Source organism: Rhinolophus ferrumequinum, chromosome 5, assembly GCF_004115265.2.
Source record: "Rhinolophus ferrumequinum isolate MPI-CBG mRhiFer1 chromosome 5, mRhiFer1_v1.p, whole genome shotgun sequence".
NCBI classification, from domain to species: Eukaryota; Metazoa; Chordata; class Mammalia; order Chiroptera; family Rhinolophidae; genus Rhinolophus; species Rhinolophus ferrumequinum.
In genome coordinates this window covers 86,369,575-86,389,852 of record NC_046288.1, presented here as the reverse complement: position 1 = coordinate 86,389,852, position 20,278 = coordinate 86,369,575, and the positions used below count along the sequence as shown (strand labels likewise).

Below are 20,278 nucleotides of genomic sequence, written 5' to 3'. Positions count from 1 at the left end.
CGCCTATAGGCTGAGCGACTACAACTCCCAGCAGGCCACGCTCTCCCGACGCGCCGCGTCCTCCGCGCGCGCGGCCTTCTGGGAGCTGTAGTGTCCTGAGCGGCGCCGCAGCCTCCTCCTCAGGCTCCGGGTGAGGGGAGCTCGAGCTCCACCCTCAGGGAAGCCGTTAGTGGGAGCCGGCCGCGGTGCGAGTAGGCGGCGGCGGCGGCGGCGGCAGTAGCCGTCGCCGCCGGGAGCGGCGGCCGTGCCAGTGAGCCCTTCTCTGGGGCCGGGATCGGCGGAGACTCCGGGCGTCCTGGGAGCTGGGTCCTGAGGGAGAGTTGGGCGCACAAAACGTGGGTGATGGGGCCAAGAGCCCCGGCCACGGCGCGGCGGCGGTGACCGCGAAGACCCCCGGCGGCCGCGCTGCCAGCTCCTCTCGCCGCGTCCCGGCTGGAGTCCCGGGCCGGCGCCAGCAGCGGCGGAGGCGCAGGCGGGCCCGGAGGCGGTGGCGCTGGTGTTGGCCGTGGCGGCGGCGGCCGCGGCGGGGCTCGTCTCCCGGGTCCCGTGTGAGGCCCGGCAGGCCGGCGGCGTCCGGCAAGCGATGCGCGGAGGCCCCTGCCCTGCCTCCTGCTGTCCGCGGAGCCGGGCCGCCGCCGCAGCCGGGGCGTCGTGGGCGGTCCATGGAGCTGGAAAACCTCGTGGCCAACTCGCTGCTGCTGAAGGCGCGCCAAGGTCCGTGCTCCGCGCCCGCCACCCCGGCGGCGCCCCCGGGCCCGTGAGGGGAGCCTGCGCTCCGCTCCTGCCCGTCTGAACCTGTGTCCGAGTCCCGCCCTGTCCCCGCGACCTCGGGTCACCGTGTGGTCTCAGCACCGGGCGAGCAGTGCCCTGTCCCGAGAGGGAGGACGCCGGCCCCCGCGTGCAGCCCGCACAACGGAACCCCGTTTTGTGGGCTTTCAGGGATGAAGAAGGGAGTCCCTTAACAGGCAACCCTGGGCGAGGAGCTCGCCCTAGTGTTTGCGGACCGTCGCTCTGACGCGGCCGCGTGGTCCGGAGGTTTGCTCGGACCGAGGCTTTACGGCGTGTAGAGTGGGCTTGGCTCGCCGTGGCTACACATAAACGACTTAGGGAGAAGTCGCCCTTCCGTCGGTGCAAAAGCAGCCGTTGGCCCAGCCTTCGTGCTCCGAGGTGCCTGGCGCCGAGTCCTGTGCCTCGGCGGCGTGTCCCTGTCGCTTGCCTCCCAGGACACGGGGAAGCTGGCGACAGAGCGGCCGGGCCGCGGTTCTGCAGCGCCTTCCTCGCTCGCGGGCTCGCTCGCCTGGAGGCGGGGACGGGACAGCTGCCCGGTCTTCGTGCTCTGAACAGAGGCAGTACCGGCCCCGGTGCCGCCCCGCTCGCGCTGCTGTCAAGACTGCGGGGAGTAGTTTTGCGCAGCCTTCGGGTCTCGGCACCGCCCTGGGTGCGGGTGTCGGCAAAAGGGTGCTCTCGGTGACAGGGACGCCGTGCGGTTGGAGGAGTGGGCGCGTTCTCGGTGGGAGAGAAGCGGGGCCGGGGCACAGCTGTGCAGGCCGGGGGCTGGTGCCCTGTTTAAGCTTCCGCCTCCCCGGGTGTGTCCTGAGAGCCTTCGCAGAGGGCAGACCGGGATGAGGAGGAGTGCTCCTCGGCCCTGGGAGGCGCGCAAACGTCCGGGAACTCCGGGAGCCAGGGAGCGCGTAGGGATCCCGAGCCGGGAGTGCTGAGCGTTTGGTTTGTAACGCGTTTTTGTATGAAGCCTGGGAAGTAGACACCTCACCTTCTCAAGACTTTGGTGTGCTGCCCGGAATGATGGTGAGCAGGAGCCCTGAGGCTGCGTGGGGAGGGAGCCGCGTCGTGCTTTCCGTTAGGCAGAGCCCGCGGAGGATGTGTTTCCGCGGGGCATTTGATTGCCTGGTGCCTCGCACTCCCAACTCCAAGTCCGTCGTACAAGTGAATCATCCTCCGGGGAAATCAGGTCTGCCCCAGGCTAAACCTGTTTTCTCTCCACTCTACCTTCATATCTGGGTGTAATGTGCAGAAAAGGCAATACTGTGGATAAAGCTGTAGAGATTACTAACGAGGTAGCTAATAAGTGCTTTATAAATGTTAAATAACATAAGCGACTATTTGCTGCCCTCAAGCCTAGGACCACAGTGATAGTTTCAAGAGTTTTCATTTTTGTTCCCTAAGTATTAACTCCTGGTGGTGTGATTCTTCTGAGGTCTGCCCCCAGTCAGTAGTGTTCACTCCGGTGTTCAGAGTCATTGTGTCAGCGTGGCTAATGCTTAGGGAAGTTGGGAATGAAATATCAGAAAGGTATGAATATATGCTGAGTGTTACAATTCAGGGCTGTTTTCCCAAGTTGAAAACTATTCGTTTATTTGCTGTAGAGGCTTATTGAGTATTTCCCAGGAAGTGTCTTCTTGGACACATGTCTGTTCATGGCTAGTTCCTCGTTGGTTTCTCTGGCTCAAGTATTAGAAAATTAACTTTTCAAATCAGTGGACATAGCAGGGTATTTATTGGGGGTATAGCAGGGTATATGTTGGTTCCGGAAATTGCAGTGTTGGTTTATTATTATTAGTGAGCCCAGTCATTTTCTAGATTTATTTCAAATAAAGTCAATCTGTCTCTTTTTGGTCTCAAACAGATTTGTTAGCCTTTCGTCCTTTCAGGAATGTTGGCAGATGATGCTGCATTGGAAAAGTTTCATGTGTGTCAATATTCTAAGGCACATTCTAAGGAAGTAGGAAATAATCATATTGCTCATAAACTAAAACAAAAAAATCACTGCTTTTTTAAAAAAATTTAGACTTTTTTGTGTATTTCATTTATTAAACATTTTATGATCTTCAATTGCTTTAAATGATAATCTTAATTGTTTCACATACTTCTGAGGAGACTTTAACCGCGTTTTATCTCTTGGAAAACTTGACAGCATAAATGCAGAGGGAAGAATGTAGGCTGTGTTCATTTAATCGGATTTTGGTGCCAAAAAATGCACATTTTAAGATATGTTATCTATGTGTTGCCTTTTGAAGTCGAATTATGTAGCAATGTGTAATCAAGTAAATGCTAGCGTTGTTCATTGTATTACAATTTTAGTACAGGTTTTTCCTCTCTTAAAATGTGTATACATTTTTTTGGCGCCCTCTGTATACAGCAGTTCTGTTTTGATTTCAGGTTACAGTTGATGAGCAGCTTGCTTAGCACCTGAAGCATAGTTAATGTGCCTGTTATCATTACTGCTCTCTCGCTGAGGCTTTCTCCCCAGGATTTTTGGTTGCAGGGAGTTTCTAGAAGTAGCTTATAAACCCTTTGATTGCAGAGGGTAGATAGTAGCCAACATTTTTGTTTCCTTCGTTGCACTTAATTTGCTCCCACCCCCAAGAGCCACCTAATGCATTTTTGTTGTGTAAACGAACAACTTCTGTGTTCGTTGGCACACATTCTTGTGTACTTACAATTCCAATACTGTGTGCAGCTAGCCTTCTTGCTTTTTTTCTTGTTGGCTTCTTTCTATTCTTCAGGGTCCAGTTAACCTTCTTCTTTTCTTCTTTGTAGCTTTCTTCCAGTTTGGAGATGCTCTGCCCTCTGGGAATTGGGAATTTGGGTTCTTAACACAGCATGGTCAATGACTCTCAGGCTAAGTTGAATCTGTGTAAGGGCAGGGCATAGCTCTTACCCCTATTTTTATCCCTTTCAGTGCTGGCCATGTAATTGGCACTTACTAAACTATTGGAGATGAAAGGGCGATTTGTTATTTTGTTAAAGTCAAGAAAAAGGTGAAATATACATATATATGTATGTAGATATACTCTGAGTACAAACCCGTCAGTGCATCATGGCCCCATTTGCCCAGTGGGATTACTGGGATTCAAATCCCAGCCTCTGTTTACTGGCTATAACGCTCTGGACAAATAATTTCACATATCTATGCCATGGTTTTCTCACCTATAAAATCAGGGTTATAGCAAGAGCATAGCAACAGCATGTCCCATAGGGTTATGGGACGATTCAGTGAGAGGAGACTTGTGACACTTCTAGAAAAGCATCTGCTTACAGTCAGTGCTCGTAGGGCTGCTTCTGGCCATCAGCATCACCTTTTCTGACATTTTGGGAGTTTTGGGTTTCTATTATTTTCATTTCACAGCATGCCTTATTTTCTAATTGTGTTTATGGCAAATATTTTAAATGTTTCTGCATTTAAAAAAATGCTTTGGTTATACCTTATTGCTTCTCAGTAACAGTAACAGGCCCGCTGGGTTCCTGGAGGTGGGCAGATCTGAGTTTGCGTCTGGGCTGTGGTCGCACCAGCATTGTGTGACGGTGAACAAGTTAGTTAACCTTTTGCTTCAGTCCTTGCTCTGAGAAAAGGGAGTAGTAATAGTGTTTACATCATAGGGGGATGATTGAACGAGTCAGCACATGTGAAGCTCCTAGAAAGGTACCCGCACGGAATACACTTAATAAAGCTTAACTCACTCCTCCTCCTCCTCTTAGCCCTTGATGATTTCGTGCCTGCCTTGACCCATTCCCTGGAGTCAGCATCTCCAGTTTTTTCAGGTTGACTCAAAGTTAGCGAACGTTCTTTGGTGTCTGCTGTGTGTCGTGCACCGCACTGCTCGTGGTGAGTGGGCACCGGGAGGGCTGTTTCTTATCCCCTCAGTTATTTGTTTGCATGCTGGAGATACCAGGAAGAAGATCACGCACCTAGAATCTGCCCTCATTGAGATTTAATGGGGTGCTTCAAGGAACTCAGGGCGAGGAGAGGAAGGCATGCTTGCATCCCCCTGGGAAAGGCAGGGCAGGGCCTGCACCCCCCTAGGGAAAGGCAGGGGCAGGGCCTGCACCCCCCTAGGGAAAGGCAGGGCAGGGCCTGCACTTCACTGGGAAAGGCAGGGGCAGGGCCTGCACCCCCCGGGAAAGGCAGGGCAGGTTTGGTGGAGATGGTTCTGCTTGAGCTGAGCAGAGGTTCGCCTAGATTAAGAAGGCCAGAGCCACAGGCCCGGCACCTGAGATTCCTGGGACCTGCTCTTGCGTCCTTTGGGCTTTAGTAAATAGTGTAGCTTGAACATAGTATGTCTGTGGCATGATGGTAGGCAGGGCTGCTCTTTATTCTCACTTCATCCTCCGACTCTGGGAGACCTTCGAGGGCTACAAGCAACGGAGAAGTGAGCTTATATTTGTGTTTTAGGAAGATGACCCTGGGAGACTGTGTGGCGCAGGGTCCGGAAGGGCAGACTGGAGGTAGGAAGGCCAATTAGGGGAGAGATTGAGGAGTGTGATGGCCCTGGGGTGAGAGGACAGTAGAGCGGGCAAGGAGAGGAGGGCTCGGGGTTGCCTTTGAAGGCAGGACTGGCCACCCTGACTCTTCAGTGCGTGCCCAGTGCCTGGACAGTGCCCAGCACACAGGACTTCGGCAGCAGATGCCTTCTGAATAGATGAATGAGGCACTCAGAGGGTAGCGTAGGTAATGCCCCCGTTTCCTGCTTCGTTGGCCTGGTGGATGGTAGTTTGGTAACGGGCTTCATCATATGGAAAGAGCACTGGATTTGACGGGGAAGGTGAGAAGTCTACTTTGAGCTGTTGAACTTGAGGTGCCCTGGGACATCTGTGGAGTGGGCCATAAGTCTACAGCTCATGATCTCGGTTGAAATGGGGGGAGTAGAGGAGCAAAAAGGCCAAGGAAGGAACTGTTGCATCTTTGATCCCGTCTATTTGCAGACTGCTATCCAATCTGTGTATCTCTCGCCAAGCCTTCTCTCCTGAGTTGGTAAGTCTGTCCATCTCCCAGAGGTCTTCCTCTCACACTTTTCCAAACTGAATATTTAAGGCAGAGCTCATCATTTCCTGGTGAAACGTGGCTTTCCTCCTGAAGTACCTGCTACTCTTCCCAGTAGCTCCAGTCTTTTAGTCTGCAGCCAAAGCAGCGATGTTTTTTCTTGGATAAAATTCAGTAAGGTTTCAGCTCCTCAGAATGCTTAAAATGGAAGGTTCTAATTTCTTCACGTTAAAAAAATTTTTTTAAAGGTACGTACTTGTTTAAAGCGATCTTTCTGAAGTATTATCTAACAGCTTTTTCCTCCGTGCTTGTCTCGCGAAGGGACGCTCTCCTCCCAGACCTTCCCGACACTAGCTCCCCCTTGTCCTTCAGGTCCCTGTCTAAGCGTGACCCTCCAGGAGGCCTCTGATCCCGCCTTAGCCCAGCTAGTGCCCTCCACCTTGGTCTGGCTTGATTTTATTTCATTCTGTTTATCACTATAAGATGGCTAATTTTTTTATCACTTATCTTTAACCAATTTTTTATCTCTGTCCCAGACTAGTGGGGAGGAGGGGACTTTGTCTTTTTTACCATTGTATTTCCTGCATTTTGAAGGTGTTTGGATACATAGTAAGTGCTCAATAAATATTTGTTGAACAGCCCGTATGATATGTAATATTAGGTTCGGTATACAAATTTGGAAACTTAGGCTCAATGGGGCTACTTACAGAAGGTCAAGATTATGTGGTTTCTAAATGACAGTCAGTGACTGTATTACTTGGGAGTTTTATTCTACATCAGGCTGCCTTCCAGAAAAGACAAATTATTATAAGCTTGTATTTTCCCTCGTCAAAGGTACCCAAATACTCAGAATACATTAGTGAAAGTTGTTATAATTGGATATTTCTGATCATTTTAAAAAATGCCTTTTTTCCCCCCCAAATTTAGGAGACTATGGCAAAAAAAGTGGTCGTAGTAAAAGATGGAGGGAGTTGCTGAAGCTGCCCGCTGTTAGCCAGTGCAGCAAGCTTAGACATTCCATTGGTGAGTAAATAGTGCCTGTGTGTGTGGAGGGATGTCTGGCACTGGACCGTTTGTTAGATGTTATTCTTTTTTGAGTTCCTTATTTGTTTCAAAAATTATATAATAGAGTCTCTTATATCTTTAGGATTCTTCCCAGGAAAAAACCCTGTAGGTTTTCTACTCTAAGTTACAAAGTTTATAGCTATAGCTACAGAAGTGAACACTTTTTACTGTTCTCTATCTTTTTCCAGACAGTTCTTTATGCGTATGGACAAAAATTATTGATGTTAAATAACTTCGGAAAGGATTAGTCAGACAGATAAAAATATGACACATCAGTATAATGGAATACTGTGCAGCTGTAAAGAATGAGAGTTAGCGGCAGATCTGATGTGAGCGCAGGAAGTCAGATACAGAACCATGTTTGCAGGGTGATCGTGATTGTATTTCTTTTCTTTTTTTAATTAGTTTTAGGTGTACAAAGCAACATAATAGTTAGACATTTACACCCCTCATGATTATATTTCTTAAAGGATATGATTTCCAGTTCAAAGGGTATGTGCATTGAACATTTTGGTGGTGTCAAATTACCCTCCAAAAAGGTTGTATTGATTTACTTTCCTGCCATCAGTATGTGACAAGCTCTCTTTGCCTGTGACCTTGTTAAGGCTGGCTGTTACCAATAGTTCCCCCCTTTTTTCTCACCCCCCACTCCGGTTCAAGCCATTGTTTCTTAGTCTAGTATAGGACGCAGCTCCCTGGCCCACGCTGGTATTATGAGCCCTGCACTCCCCCCGGCTGAGGCAGTCGGTCGCCAGTCGTCGGTCGGCCGCTCACGGCAGCTCTCACCGGCTGCCGGCCACTCATGCCGGCTGCCGGCCACTCATGGCGGCTGCCGGCCACTCATGGCAGCACATGGTAGCCCATGGCAGCACATGGTAGCCCACAGCAGCACACGGCAGCTCACTCCAACCTCCTGCTGCTCACGGCAGACTAGTTCCAGGGAGAGCCGTTGTTCACAGTCTTAGCTGTAGAGGGCGCAGCTCACTGGCCCATGTGGGAATTGAACTGGCGACCTGGGTGTTAGGAATACGGCGCTCCAACCACCTGAGCCACCAGGCTCAGGCCGGCCCTGGTGTTTTTAATAAAGATAAGTAGACTGTAATCTGAAAACTGGTTTTTAATTATGGATATGGTTGAACATTTTTGTCAAGCTTTTTACATTTTTGCTTTTTTCTAATTCATTTGTAAAAGCTATATATGAAAGGAGTTTATCTTTTTATATTTGATGTGAATATATTTTATATTTCTGCCTTTTGGCATACAGTATTTTCTGTAGAGGTTTAAATTTTTATTTAGACAAATATATCAGTCTTTCGCTTCTGAACTTGGTGTTGTGCTTAGGGAGGACACCTTTACTACAAGATTATTTTAAAGAAATCATTCCATCTTTTCTTTAGTACTTTTATAGTTCCTTTTTAAGAAAGTTTAAATATTTTAAGTATCAAAATTAATTTCAGACTGTATAAAGCGGGAGGTAGTGTTTTCCCCCCCAAAGACCTATCCAGTTTTAACCTCATTATGTTTTTAAAATAGCAACTTTCTTGAGATATAATTAACATGCCATACAATTTACCTATTTAAAGTGTACAAGTCAGTGGTTTTTAATATAGTCAGAGTTTCGCAACCATCACCACAATCAATTTACAACATTTTCATCACCTCAAAAAAAAAAAGAGAAAGCGTACCCATTGGCAGTCACTCCCCATTCTCTCTGCCAACCTTCAGCCATAGACAACCACCAGCTACCCTCTTTGGATTTGCCGATTCTGGACATTTTATATAAATGGGAATAACACACTATGTAATCTTTTATGACTGGCTTCTTTCATCTAACAGTGTGTTCAAGGTTCATCCATGTTGTAGCATGCATCTGTTCTTATTCACTTTTGTTGGCAAATAATATTCCATTGTATGGATATATTGCACTTTATTTACCATTTATCAGTTGATAGACATTGAATTGTTTCCATTTTTTTGTTTATTATGAATAATACTGCTACAAACACTCATGTACAATTTTTTTATTGTGGTAAAATATACCTAACCAAAATGACCATTTTAACCGTTTTTAAGCATAAAGTTCAGTGGCATTAATTTGGATATTGTGTGTATACACTACATTATGTTTACCCATTCATTTGTTGATGGATATTTGAGTTGTTTCCATCTTTTGGCTCCTGTGAATAATGCTGCTAAGAACATTGATGTACAAATGTTTGAGTCCCTGCTTTCAATTCTTTTGTGCATATACCCAGAATTGGAATTGCTGGATCAGATGGTAATTCTGTGTTTAACTCTTTGAGGAACTACAGGCTGTTTTCCAGGTGGCTGCACCATTTTGCATTCCCACCAGCAATGTATGAGGATTCCCGTTTCTATAATCCTTGCCAACACTTTTCTATTTCCCTTTCTGTTCTCATTCTGGCCATCCCAGTGGGTGTCAAGTGGGATCTCACTGTGTTTTAGTTTGTTTCCCAGTAACTAATGATGATGAGCATGTTTCCTTGTGCTCACCAGCCATTTGTATATTTTCTTGGACAAATGTCTGTTCAAATTCTTCGTCCAGTTTTTAATTGGATTGTTTGTCTTTTCATTGTTGAAATGTAAGCATTCTTTATATATTCTGGTTACTAGATCCTTATCAGATACGATATTTTATTTCCAAGTATTTTCTCCCTTTTTGTGATTTTCTTTCACTTTCTTAATGATGTCCTTTAAGGAACACAGGTTTTTATTTTGATGAAGTCCAGTTGATCTATTTTCTCTTTTCTTGCTTGTGCTTTTGGTGTCATATATAAGAACACTGCCTGATCCAAAGTCACGAAGATTTATACCTATGCTTTTCACTAAGAGTTTTATAGTTTGAGCTCCTACATGTAGGTGTTTGACCTAAGTGAAGTTAAGTTTTGTATATGGGGTAAAGTAGGGACTCATTTTTTTTAAGGTAGGTGTCTTTTTTTTTTGCATTGGATATCCAGTTGTTCTAGCACCATTCATTGAAGTGACTTTCACCATTGAATTGGTGGCACCTTTCTCAAAAGTGAGGATTTCTAGACTCTTGTAATATACATGTGATTGCATTTGGGGCTCACCTAGGTAATCTTCCATCTCAAGATCCTTCACTTAATCATATCTGCAAAGACTCTCTTTCCAAATAAAGTAACATTTACAGGATCCAGGATTAGGACCTGATACTTTGGGGGGGCCATTATTTAGCCTAGTACATATGGTAACCCTATGTTTAACTTTTTGAAGAACTGCCAGACTGCTTTCCAAAGTGGCTGCATCATTATGCATTACCCCCGTCAGTGGATGCGATTCCAGTCTTCTCACAGCCTCGCAGCGCTTGTTATTTTCACCGTAGCCATCCCAGTGGTGTGAGTTGCATTTCCCTAATGGCTAATGACGCTGAGCATTTTTCATGTACTTGTTGGCCTCGTTTCTTCTTGGACCAATTGATGTTTGATCCATAGTGTTAATAGTAATTTTTTCTGGATATAGCACAGTGATTAGTATGGAGGTTGATTCCATCCTTTGACATTTGCAAAATTAAAATACTGTAAACTTTTCTTTGGGACTATTTATGCTATCAGATATACTCATAGGATTATAGAATTATATTTTTATGTATATTTTATGTTTGCATATAAATTATCTCAGTATATTTCTAATTCCTTGGGATAGTGTCTTGCTATGTAGAATGAAATAAATTACACTGAATATCCCATTCGTTAACTTCCCCCCTAGTATATGCTCTTTTCTTTTAAAAAATTATTTGTGTTGAGATGTATTGGCATATGAGTAGTACGTTGCATGGATTTAAGGTGTACAACACCATTAGTTAATGTCTAAATGTCATCATTTATTTACTTCCGTGTGCCAATCCACTGGGTGTGGTACTGAAATACAATGGTTAAGAAACAGACATGATGTCTGCTCTCACAGAGCTCATGTTCTCTTGGCAGAGATTGTTATAAAATAAGTAATTACAGAAATAAACATAATTACGAACTGTAGTAAGTGCTTTGAAGGAAAAGGTACAGACTGCTAGGTAAGTCAGTACAAGGGCCCCCCCGTGGGATGAAGCGTGTCGATTTCCGGGGACTTAAGAACGTTCCGTCTTCCGGAGTGAATATGAAGGGAGACAGTGACCCTCGATGAGATGACGGGGGACAACAGGGTGTAAGCCTGGTCAAAGTTTTACACTTACTAGAGTTATGAAAGTGGACCTTGTCAGATTTTTAACAGGAATGATGTAATCTGGTTTACATTTTCAAAGGGTCTCTCAGGCTTCAGTGTGAAAAGTAAGATCAAGAGGGTCAAGAGTGGGGGCAAGAAGGTTGTATGGGAGACTCTTGCCGTTGTGCAGGCGCGAGATGATGGTGGCTTGTTTTGGGATAGTGGTAACGGACCCGATGACTACGAGAGAGAGGTAGGAAGTAGACGCCAGTGAGTTTATGTGTGGGAGTGAGGGAGGCGAGGGTGGGAGGCAGGACTTCCAGGTCTTGTCCGTGCGCGGAGATGTGGCTCCCGTGTGAGGACCCCGTCTGGATGGACGCCGCACATTTAGAGCTCAGAGAAGGCAGGTTGTAGTTGGGAATCTGAGGGCTACCTGTGTGCAGGTGGCATTTCAGTCACGGGACTGGAAGTGGATGACCTCCCTGAGACAGCAGAAGGTGGGGCAGTGCCCTCCTTCCACCAAGTTCCAGCACCCCACATCCTATTCTGGCCCCGGGGAAGTGGGCCAGAAAGCAGCCGCTGGATGGATCTGGAGATGGAGAGAACGGGGACGAGCATGGTTCCAGGCAGCTGGGCATGGTCACCAGTGTCAGGTCGAGCAGTCACTGGGTTTGGCCACCAGTTCAAGGTCTTTGTTTCCGTCCTTGGAGGAGTATGTGGCTGCACTTTTGTTAAGTGAGCGAGTGAATGGAGGGGTGACCTTAGCAGGAGGCGTTTCCGTGAGGATGTACATGTAGAACTTTGTCACTGAATAAAGCAACGTTTCCTCTCAGACACCCTCAGAAAATAAACACAACTTTTCATTTATTGTCTCTGTGAGTTTATATAGCATTTGATTTGGTGGAATAGTGGGCATTTGGGGGTATTTCTCATTTTCATCCTTTGGTTGTTGTGAATTTGTGCTGGTAGAGAGTCAGTGTGCCATAAAGCTTTGAGTTAGCATTCTTCCTGGTGGAGGAGTACTGTGGAAACAAGTACAATTAGAGGTGTTCCTGTGAGGTGCCCATAGAAATGCTGCCCAGTCTGAACGTTCCACGTCGTCTCCACGTCGTGCTTCAGGACCGTCGTCCAGAATCTGGAACTGGTTGGTCACTGGCCTGCTGTGCCAGCTGGGTGCCAAGAGCCTTGCCCTGTGGGCGAGGGCAGCGTGCCTATCCTCCAGACCTGGCAGGTCTCAGACCGCACGCTCTTGGTTTCACCCTGCTTCGTTCCAAAGTCGTTGCTCGTCCCCCTCAGTTTCATCCAGAATTGCTAGATTTGAGCCATTACTTACAAAGCAAACTACCTAACTGGTTTGAAAGTCTTAATTTAGGTAGAAAGTCTTAATTTAGGAAGGATGTAAGATTATTTGTATTTTTTTAAGTCTATGTCCTAAGGCTCAGATACTATCTACATTTCTATCATAACTATAACACCTTTGAGTAAATGATCTTGGTGCAAGCCACGTTTCCTGAAAGATCTTTAAAAATGTAACGACAGGGTAAGAGCACCTGAACTTTTCTGGAATGAAGAAAATTCAGGCAACAGAACACACATCTTTTAAAACCCTACTTAGTACCCTCTGAGACACTGGAGAACCATGTGGAGTGCTAGAACCACAGAACATGCAGAAGAAGCAATCACAGAACGAGATAGTATTCTTAGAAATTCAAAATATGATTAATGAATAAACATTGTGGGATGGGCTGGGTAATACTTTGCATGTGCATAAAAGCATGGATGTTGATCTGGATAATAGGAGAGCTCCTAAAACGAATGGCAGAAAGCAAACAGAAAATACAAGACAATAATGAGATCTAGAAAGATCCAGGAAGTCAAATATTTGTCTAATAGGAATTCAGAGGGGAAGTCCAGGTAAAGTAGAGGTGAGGGAGATACAGATATCTGGCCTTTCCTTTTGAACTTTAATATATATAAAATAAATATATAATTTTTATTTTATACACACACACACACACACACACACACAGTTTTTTCCAGGCCAAACATTTAAAGGCTCCACTGAATTCTCTTTTTTTCTGGTTCAGTTTTCCGCTGTTCCTTTTGGTTTGTCTTTACCTGCTGCTTTTTCCCTATATCTAGAGATCTGAGATTGTTTATTCAGGTTTATGTAAGGGCTACATTTGTTCATTCAGCGTTCAGCATGGCTTTCCTTTGTGGTTACAGAGTTCTGTTTTCTTGGGTGTCCTCTCTCCTGAATGGGTTTCTGGCTGGGGGGGATGGGGTATACCAATGGGGTGCCAGCCAGACCGGGCATGTGTCCCAGCAGCCACACACTTTAGCTGTGCTCTGCTTCTCCCTCGGGGGTCCCAGAATCTGTCTTTCTGTGAAGTGGCTTCAGCCTGAGGGAGAAGCCCCTTGGCCAGCCATTGTGATCAGGACCAGGAAAGGCTCCCATTGCCTAGATATGTGGGTGTGGGGGGGGCTTCCTGAGGAGCCCCAGTTTATCTCTGGGTTTCAGCCGAGGTGCTTCAACTCCAGCCCCATCAGCTTGCTCTCTTCCAGGTAATCCTCAGATTTCTGACTCCCGAGGGTGCCCTGTATTCTTTTTCCATGTTAGGGTTTCATTCCTTCTGTTGGGGTTTTGTTTTTGTTGTAATTTTTGGTCATTTCAGTAGGAGTCTGGGAGAGAAGGTAGGCAGACCTTTATGCTCCATCTGTTATCCTCACCGGGAAACTGGGAACATTTCTGAACCTTTGACTTTGGGAGGAAAGTACTCAACATTCTCAGCTTGTAAGAAACATCACTTTTTGACTGCCTTATGTCTCTTGTTTTTTAAGTGTAGTCCATGAGTATCCCTAAAATAAAATGTGGCAGCAAAAGTGGACAAAGTGGGTGGTAGGACTTCTGCAAACCTGTTGCCGATGTTTGTTGAAACAAGCAGTCGTGCACTGGCACCATTGTTTTACCCAAATGTTTGTTTATGTGCTTCCCTGTACTTGTCCTGTACAGTGGTTCATCACAGGATCGTTTAGCTAGCGTTCTAGAGTGAGTCGGCATTAATAAACCCTTTAATTGGAGAAATTTGTTATAGCTTGCTTATTTTCATGAGTTTCATGTAATTCTTCAGCTTTAGAGCCACCTTAGGTGTACCTGAACACAATTCTGTTCAAGTTCAGAGTCACTGCTAAAAGAGCAGCTGATTTTCTCGCTCAAGATAAAATAACCTATTTTGAACATATTTGTTTCATATTCCTCTTGACACTCTGACCGCATGTTAGTGCCTTGTTCCCAAAACAATATCTGTTTGGGATAAGGTAAGGTAAGGTATACAACATATCATTCTACTGAAAAGAAAAAAAAAACCAGAGCAGTTAAAAATCATCAAGTGTATGTAATATTTGTAACTTGTGAATGTATAGCAAGGTAGCAGATGGAAAAGAGTTGTTAAAAATCTAAGTACGTTCTTGCGGTGTATTTCACATACATGTAATTTGTGCCAAACACAGTCTCTTCCTCCACTGTGATCGTGACTGCTTGGTTCCCTAGGGAATACTGTTCCCTTTGTGTTTCCTTTCCAGTCACCTTTCCAGTCAGGCTTCATACATTTTACTTTATCAGTTCTTCCAGCTATATTTGGCTTTTCTTAGGTATTTTTCCTATTCATGATAACCTCGTCTAAATTGGTAAGCGAAACAGTCGTTTAAAAAAAAATGCTGCATATACTATTTTTAACTTTCATAGTATCAGGTGAAAACAGTAAGTTAAGGTTCAGAAAAGCACTTTCTGAATTATGACGATTATATTTGTTTGTTTCTTACCCCCTTTCTTCACACAGAAAAGGATTATAGCAGTCTCTGCGACAAGCAGCCCATAGGAAGACTTCTCTTCAGGCAATTCTGTGATACAAAGCATGACCTAAAGAGGCGCATTGAGTTCCTGGATGCGGTGGTAAGTCTGTATCTCAGTGTTGACCACCTAATGTAGTGCTCTTGAAAATGAAAAACTAGGGTGAGGTCTAAGTTAATTAGACCTCGGCAGTGACGCGGGAGTGGGTACACTAGTTGTCCTGAAGCCATGTTGCCGTCTTGGCTCGGAGTCCCTGTGGCATGAAGTGCTAGCTCGTATAGGATCACCTCTCAGTGTTGGAGAATCACATGCACTTACGGAATCACTTTGAAACTGCTGCTTTAGTTGGTGCGACAGTTGAACAGCTAACTAAGAATATCTGCCTATTGGCAGCTGCCTAAAAAGTATCCTTCCTGCTTTCATGGAGCAGATACTATAAACTTCAAACACTTTAAACCAGAAGCATATAGAAGGAATAAAGTTAGCGTAAGAAGGATGATCACACTGAATGGAATTTACAATGATTTATAAAATTTTCTAACATTCTCATGTATCCTGTTTGATATTTGCTGTGATTTTCTTATAGGGAAAGAAATTCTCTGTTTCTGCATCTTTATACCTCTTGCAAGTGTAGAAGTTTCAAAACTGAAATTCAGAAGCAACGTAACAGTAGAAAATTGGTAGAATTTAACAGAAAAATTCTTTTAGTTATTGTACCGAGATTATAACACTTGCTTTCTCCATCTTGGCCTGCCCTTGTTATAGCAGCTGTGTATTGACTACTTATTATATGCAAAGTATTATATCATTGAGTGTTCTTTTTTTTTTCTGACACTGCTTTTTAAAAATATGTGTTTGTAATGTATTCTTTCAGAAAAACATTTGGAGCTCTTGCCTATTTTGTTGTTTGCTTCCTACTCCCTGGAGCTCCCCCAGCCCTTTCTTTCCTGGTACCATAACTAGAATGAGACAAGGCTTTGAGAGGAGGCAGTTAGTTTTTTAAAGCTAGAACTGTAGGGGGTGGAGAATGCCTGCTCAGTCCTGGGTAGCAGGTGGTGTGTCTAACGTATTGGGTTCTATTTGCCACGTTGCTATGTTGGAAGAATTTAGGGACCTACAGTTCTTTATTTTAAAAGGTCTGAGCTGCGTTGTTAAAACTGTTTTAGGTTTAAATCTGATACTGTCATGATAGCTGTTAATTACTAGATGACAGCCAATTGACTGCAGTGACAGGTTTTGTTTTGCTTCTTGACGTAGCTGTGTGGGTTAATAAGTAACACCTGATTGTGCCATTTGTGCAGCAGGCGCTGCAGGTTCTCTGAGCTTCCTGGGTGGAGAGATTGCATCTTACTCATTTCCCCACGGGGCACCTGGCACGGTTGTTGGCTCTGTTTCCTGCTCGCTGTTGGCTGAATGAATGACTGGCATCGCCATCAGTCAGGGTTCAATGAGGGAAACAGAATCATTGGGAGATGGACAGTAAGAGATTTATTGAAAGGATTTGACTTACATGATTGTGAGGTCTGACTAGGGAGTCTGAAATCTGCAGGGCAGACCAGCAGGAAGAGCAGGATGGAACTCTCCACAAATGGGGGGAAGCTGCTGTCCTCAGGCAGAGATTTCTTCAAGGAAGCCTCCGCTCTGCTTGTAAGGCCTCCGAGGGGATTGACTCAGCCTGTCCAGACGACCTAGGATAATCTCCTTACCCAAAGTCAGCTTCAATCATGTGCTGTAGGCGTTACTCACATCTACAAACCCTCATAGCCACAGCTCCATTTGTGTTTGTCATGAGCAGGACATGGCTGTCACGACAGCCGTGTCACACACGTTGGTGTCTTTCCACAACGTCAGACTTTATTAGAATAAAGCGTGGATCTAGCCCTGCTGACTTGGTTTCCCACGGGCGTTAACCGAGGCTCTGGTCGGGGCACAGCCTCCAATAGCCGAGGGAGGGCGGTTTCACACAGGAGGGTCACACAGGTTTGCAAGTAACGGTGAGGCGAGGCGAAAAGAGTCCAGGAAAGAAGGATGAGAGAGTCCGGTGTCCAGCGAGAGTCCTCTGGTGCTGGGCTGCGGAGCGTCGGGCCGCAGGCTGCGCTGGTGACACGGTCAGGAGGCGAGGCTTCAAGCGCCGCCTCTGGGACGAGTGCAGGTGCTGCTGTCAGCTGGTCGGCTGAGGCATGAGCGAGGAGCCGTCAGTGAGCTCTGATCTTTTATGCTCGAGACCGGGGGCGGTGCCCCCTCCTGCAGTCCCAGGAAGCATCGTCCAGGTGGTCACACTCCACCCTGCGTCTGGAGCTGTCTGGTTAGGACGTTGACTGGATATGCCGTTCAGGGGCTGCTGTGGCATGCCTGTCACTCTGTGACTGACATAGCTGTTGGAATTACTAGCGTCCATTCTGTGTTCACAAGTCATGCTTTGTACATTGACTGACTGGAGGTTGTTGCCTGCCAAGTTGGCACATCAACACAGACCATGTCAGAGGGGCATTTGAGATCTTGCTCCCCGGAACATGTTGTCAGTTTGGCTCAAATAAACTCTTATGAAAAAAAAAAAAAAAAAGAGCAGCGCAGAATCACAGTGCTTTCTTTTCCATGGACTGGGTGCCTGCCATGTGGTTTCCAGAAGTGCCAGAACTTAAGTTTAAGGGTTCTCAGGCAGACAGTGTGCTGGTAATTATCATGGTGGCTGCGGTGCCCTTGGACACTGACTGAAGCCAGTTCTGACCGGCGCTCAGCCTGCTGGTCTCAGCCCCTGGGCCGGGCCTGGGAAGGATACAGAAGCAGTGCGAGGCTGGGCTCCCACCCACAGGACTTTCTCGTAGAGAACTTTAATGTGCTCAGTAAACCCACTTCCTCCGGTCTTCATGTCCTTGCTTCTCGCTTCCCCTACTCGTGAAACCAGAGGCTTCGTGGAGGCCTCCTCGTGCCTGGGTCCCCATGTCTGTGACATTGTGGAGGGGCTTCTTCTTGAAATCCGTGTATCTAGGCTTTTGTGATCTCTCTTCTGGTTTTCTTTTTCTTTTCTTTCCATTTCTTCTTCCTTGCTTTCCTTTTATAGATGTTTAGCTATTTGAGGCTTCCTCTGTGTTCTGGCCTGTGTGGTATTGTCCACTCTTGTGGTCTGTCACCTGACGCCTGTGATGGGTGCCCCCACCCACCCCCAGGCATCACCAGCAGTGACTTCCTGGGAGTGCTTCACCCTCTCGGGAACTTCTGCGGTGCTGCTGTCTCGAGCCGCCCAAGTTGTTATTCTAGCCCGTTTTGGGGGCCACATTCCATGGCTGAAAATATAAGACAGCATCATGGATGTCTTGTTCCACTACATTGTCAACCCTTTCAAAAAACTGGCTCCCCGCCTCATAATTGTCGACTGGACAAATCATTCTCTAGGTAATCCACCAAAAGTAAATGGTTTATTTGGGGAAAAAAAAAAAGAAACAGAACCACCAAGGAGTGCGAGTACACTTACCGGCCGATCTCCCATCCAGCCACCCATGTGGAAAAAGGTCCAGAGCCCAACATGGCTTCCACCTTTTATTCGCATCCCTTCCCCGGAAGTTACCGCAGAAAGTCAAAACTAGAGAGTTAGCAAGGGGCCCAGCTCCACTCATAGCGCCCCCAGCTCTATGGCTAAGCATCTTAAGATGTCAGTTCATTTTTATCATAACTATTAGTTTCCCAAAGAAGAGCTGCAGACATTTGATCAGTAGAGCTGCTCTCTGGTTCTTAGGGAAACAAGTCTATTCTATAAGGCAGAGAATTGGAAACATTGTGAGGTCAGTGAAGAGGCATAACTAACATTTTTTCCCTATTGTCTACAATCAGGCCGAGTATGAAGTGGCCGCTGATGAAGACCGAAGAGCTTCTGGACAGTTGGTTCTAGACACGTTCTTCAGTAATGAGGTGTGTTCTGTTTTCTGGATATAAAAACTTGTGAATAACTTACCTAAATATGTGGAGTGCATAGCTGCTTTTACCTAATCGGATAAGCTATAACAAGCATGTTCAAACCTTTAGTTTCTTACAAATGTTCCTCTTCTGAATTTTCTTTTGATTCGGTGAGGAAATTAACAATTGAATCTCTTAGAAAATTGATTCAAAGAATTTAAAAGTTTCTATGTTTTCTCAAACAGAATATATAGAATTAGAGAATTTTACTTGCCTCTCTTGGACTGAAAATAACATTTTTCTCCTAAAAGCTTTTTGATTCACTATGTTCTTGCAGTTTAGTATGTCCCTGCAATTAGAGCTGTAACCTGCTGCCCTGCATCTGACCTCCTTTTTGTAGTCTGTTAGAAGTCCAAGCCTGGGCAGTTCCCTCCATTATAGGGTTGGAGGAGAACAGTAACGACAGTGGCAGCTAACATTTAGTGAATGCTGCCCTAAGCCTTGTGCATCTAATTAATTATTTAATGTGCACAACAAACCTAGGAAGTAGGCACATTATTATGTTGATGTTCATAGGATAAGACTGAAAATCAGAGCGGTTACGTGACTTGCCAAAGGTTACACAGCTAGTCAGTGCTAGAGCCAGGAATTAAATATGTAAAGATTAGAGTTGGGGAATAGTGTGAGAATGAGGCCAAAGTATTCAGATTTTGAGTCTAGCTAACTGAAGATGCTAGCACCGTCAAGTAGGGGAAACTCATCTGTACAGAAGATGGAGTGCCAGAGGGAAAGGCCAGTGGACGGCGGGCACAAAGATTACGCATGGCCAGTGGGCAGCAGAGGTAGGCTAGACCCACAGAGGTTTGACTCCAAAGCTTCAATACTATGGCTCAGAGGTCATTCTTTTCAAACGTAGCTGTTACAACATCTGCATTATTTGTAGGTACCCTCAGGACACTTAATTGGAAAACGTGGAAGAGAAGTTTCATTTATCTAGTTTTTAAAATCTTTTTTTGTTAACACGTTTTTCCTTCCTCTCCTTTTCTGAAGAAACACTCACATAACAAGGAAGGCTATCAAGAAGGAAGACATGATTTAAAGAGTAATCATGGTGGATGCAGCAATGTAGAAGGAGAAGGGTGGGACAGGCACCCATCTCTGACTCAGTGATGGTGAGAGATGTTTATGCGCTGCCTGAAGATGGTGCCGCTTGAAAGCTTTTTTTCTTTTTCCTTATCATCAACTGGGGAAACTACACTTGTGCTTTACTTAAGAAAAAATAGTAGTGGGTCAAATCATCATTGTAGTTTTTCTTGTCTTTTCTTTAAAAAAAACACCTTTATTTTACATTTTGAAAATGGAACTCCTTTACTCAAATTTTAACAATCCAGAATACCTTAAAGCACATAAGAGTAAGGCCAGACTGTGTGTGTTCAATCTTGCATTTTTTTATTCTTGTAGAAGGGTAAAGCCCTTTATCCTCAGTCATTCTCAGTTTTATTTTCAGGATTCCC

At 45.6% G+C, this 20,278-nt stretch overlaps 1 protein-coding gene across 7 annotated transcripts in view; it reads left to right on the top strand.

Annotated features, from left to right (window-relative positions):
* Window positions 1–581: 581 nt before the first annotated feature.
* The window catches only part of GRK4 (G protein-coupled receptor kinase 4), a 59,906-nt gene continuing 40,209 nt past the window's right edge, over window positions 582–20,278 (top strand). For 6 of the 7 annotated variants that reach the window (XM_033105785.1, XM_033105783.1, XM_033105781.1 and 3 more), the window contains exons 1-4: window positions 585–714; window positions 6,707–6,802; window positions 14,863–14,975; window positions 18,702–18,779. In XM_033105785.1, the coding sequence (XP_032961676.1) occupies window positions 663–714; window positions 6,707–6,802; window positions 14,863–14,975; window positions 18,702–18,779 (339 nt within the window). In that variant the 5' untranslated portion in view covers window positions 585–662. Of the gene's footprint in view, window positions 715–6,706; window positions 6,803–14,862; window positions 14,976–18,701; window positions 18,780–20,278 lie in introns of all 7 variants that reach the window. The other variant, XM_033105784.1, reaches the window with a different exon arrangement.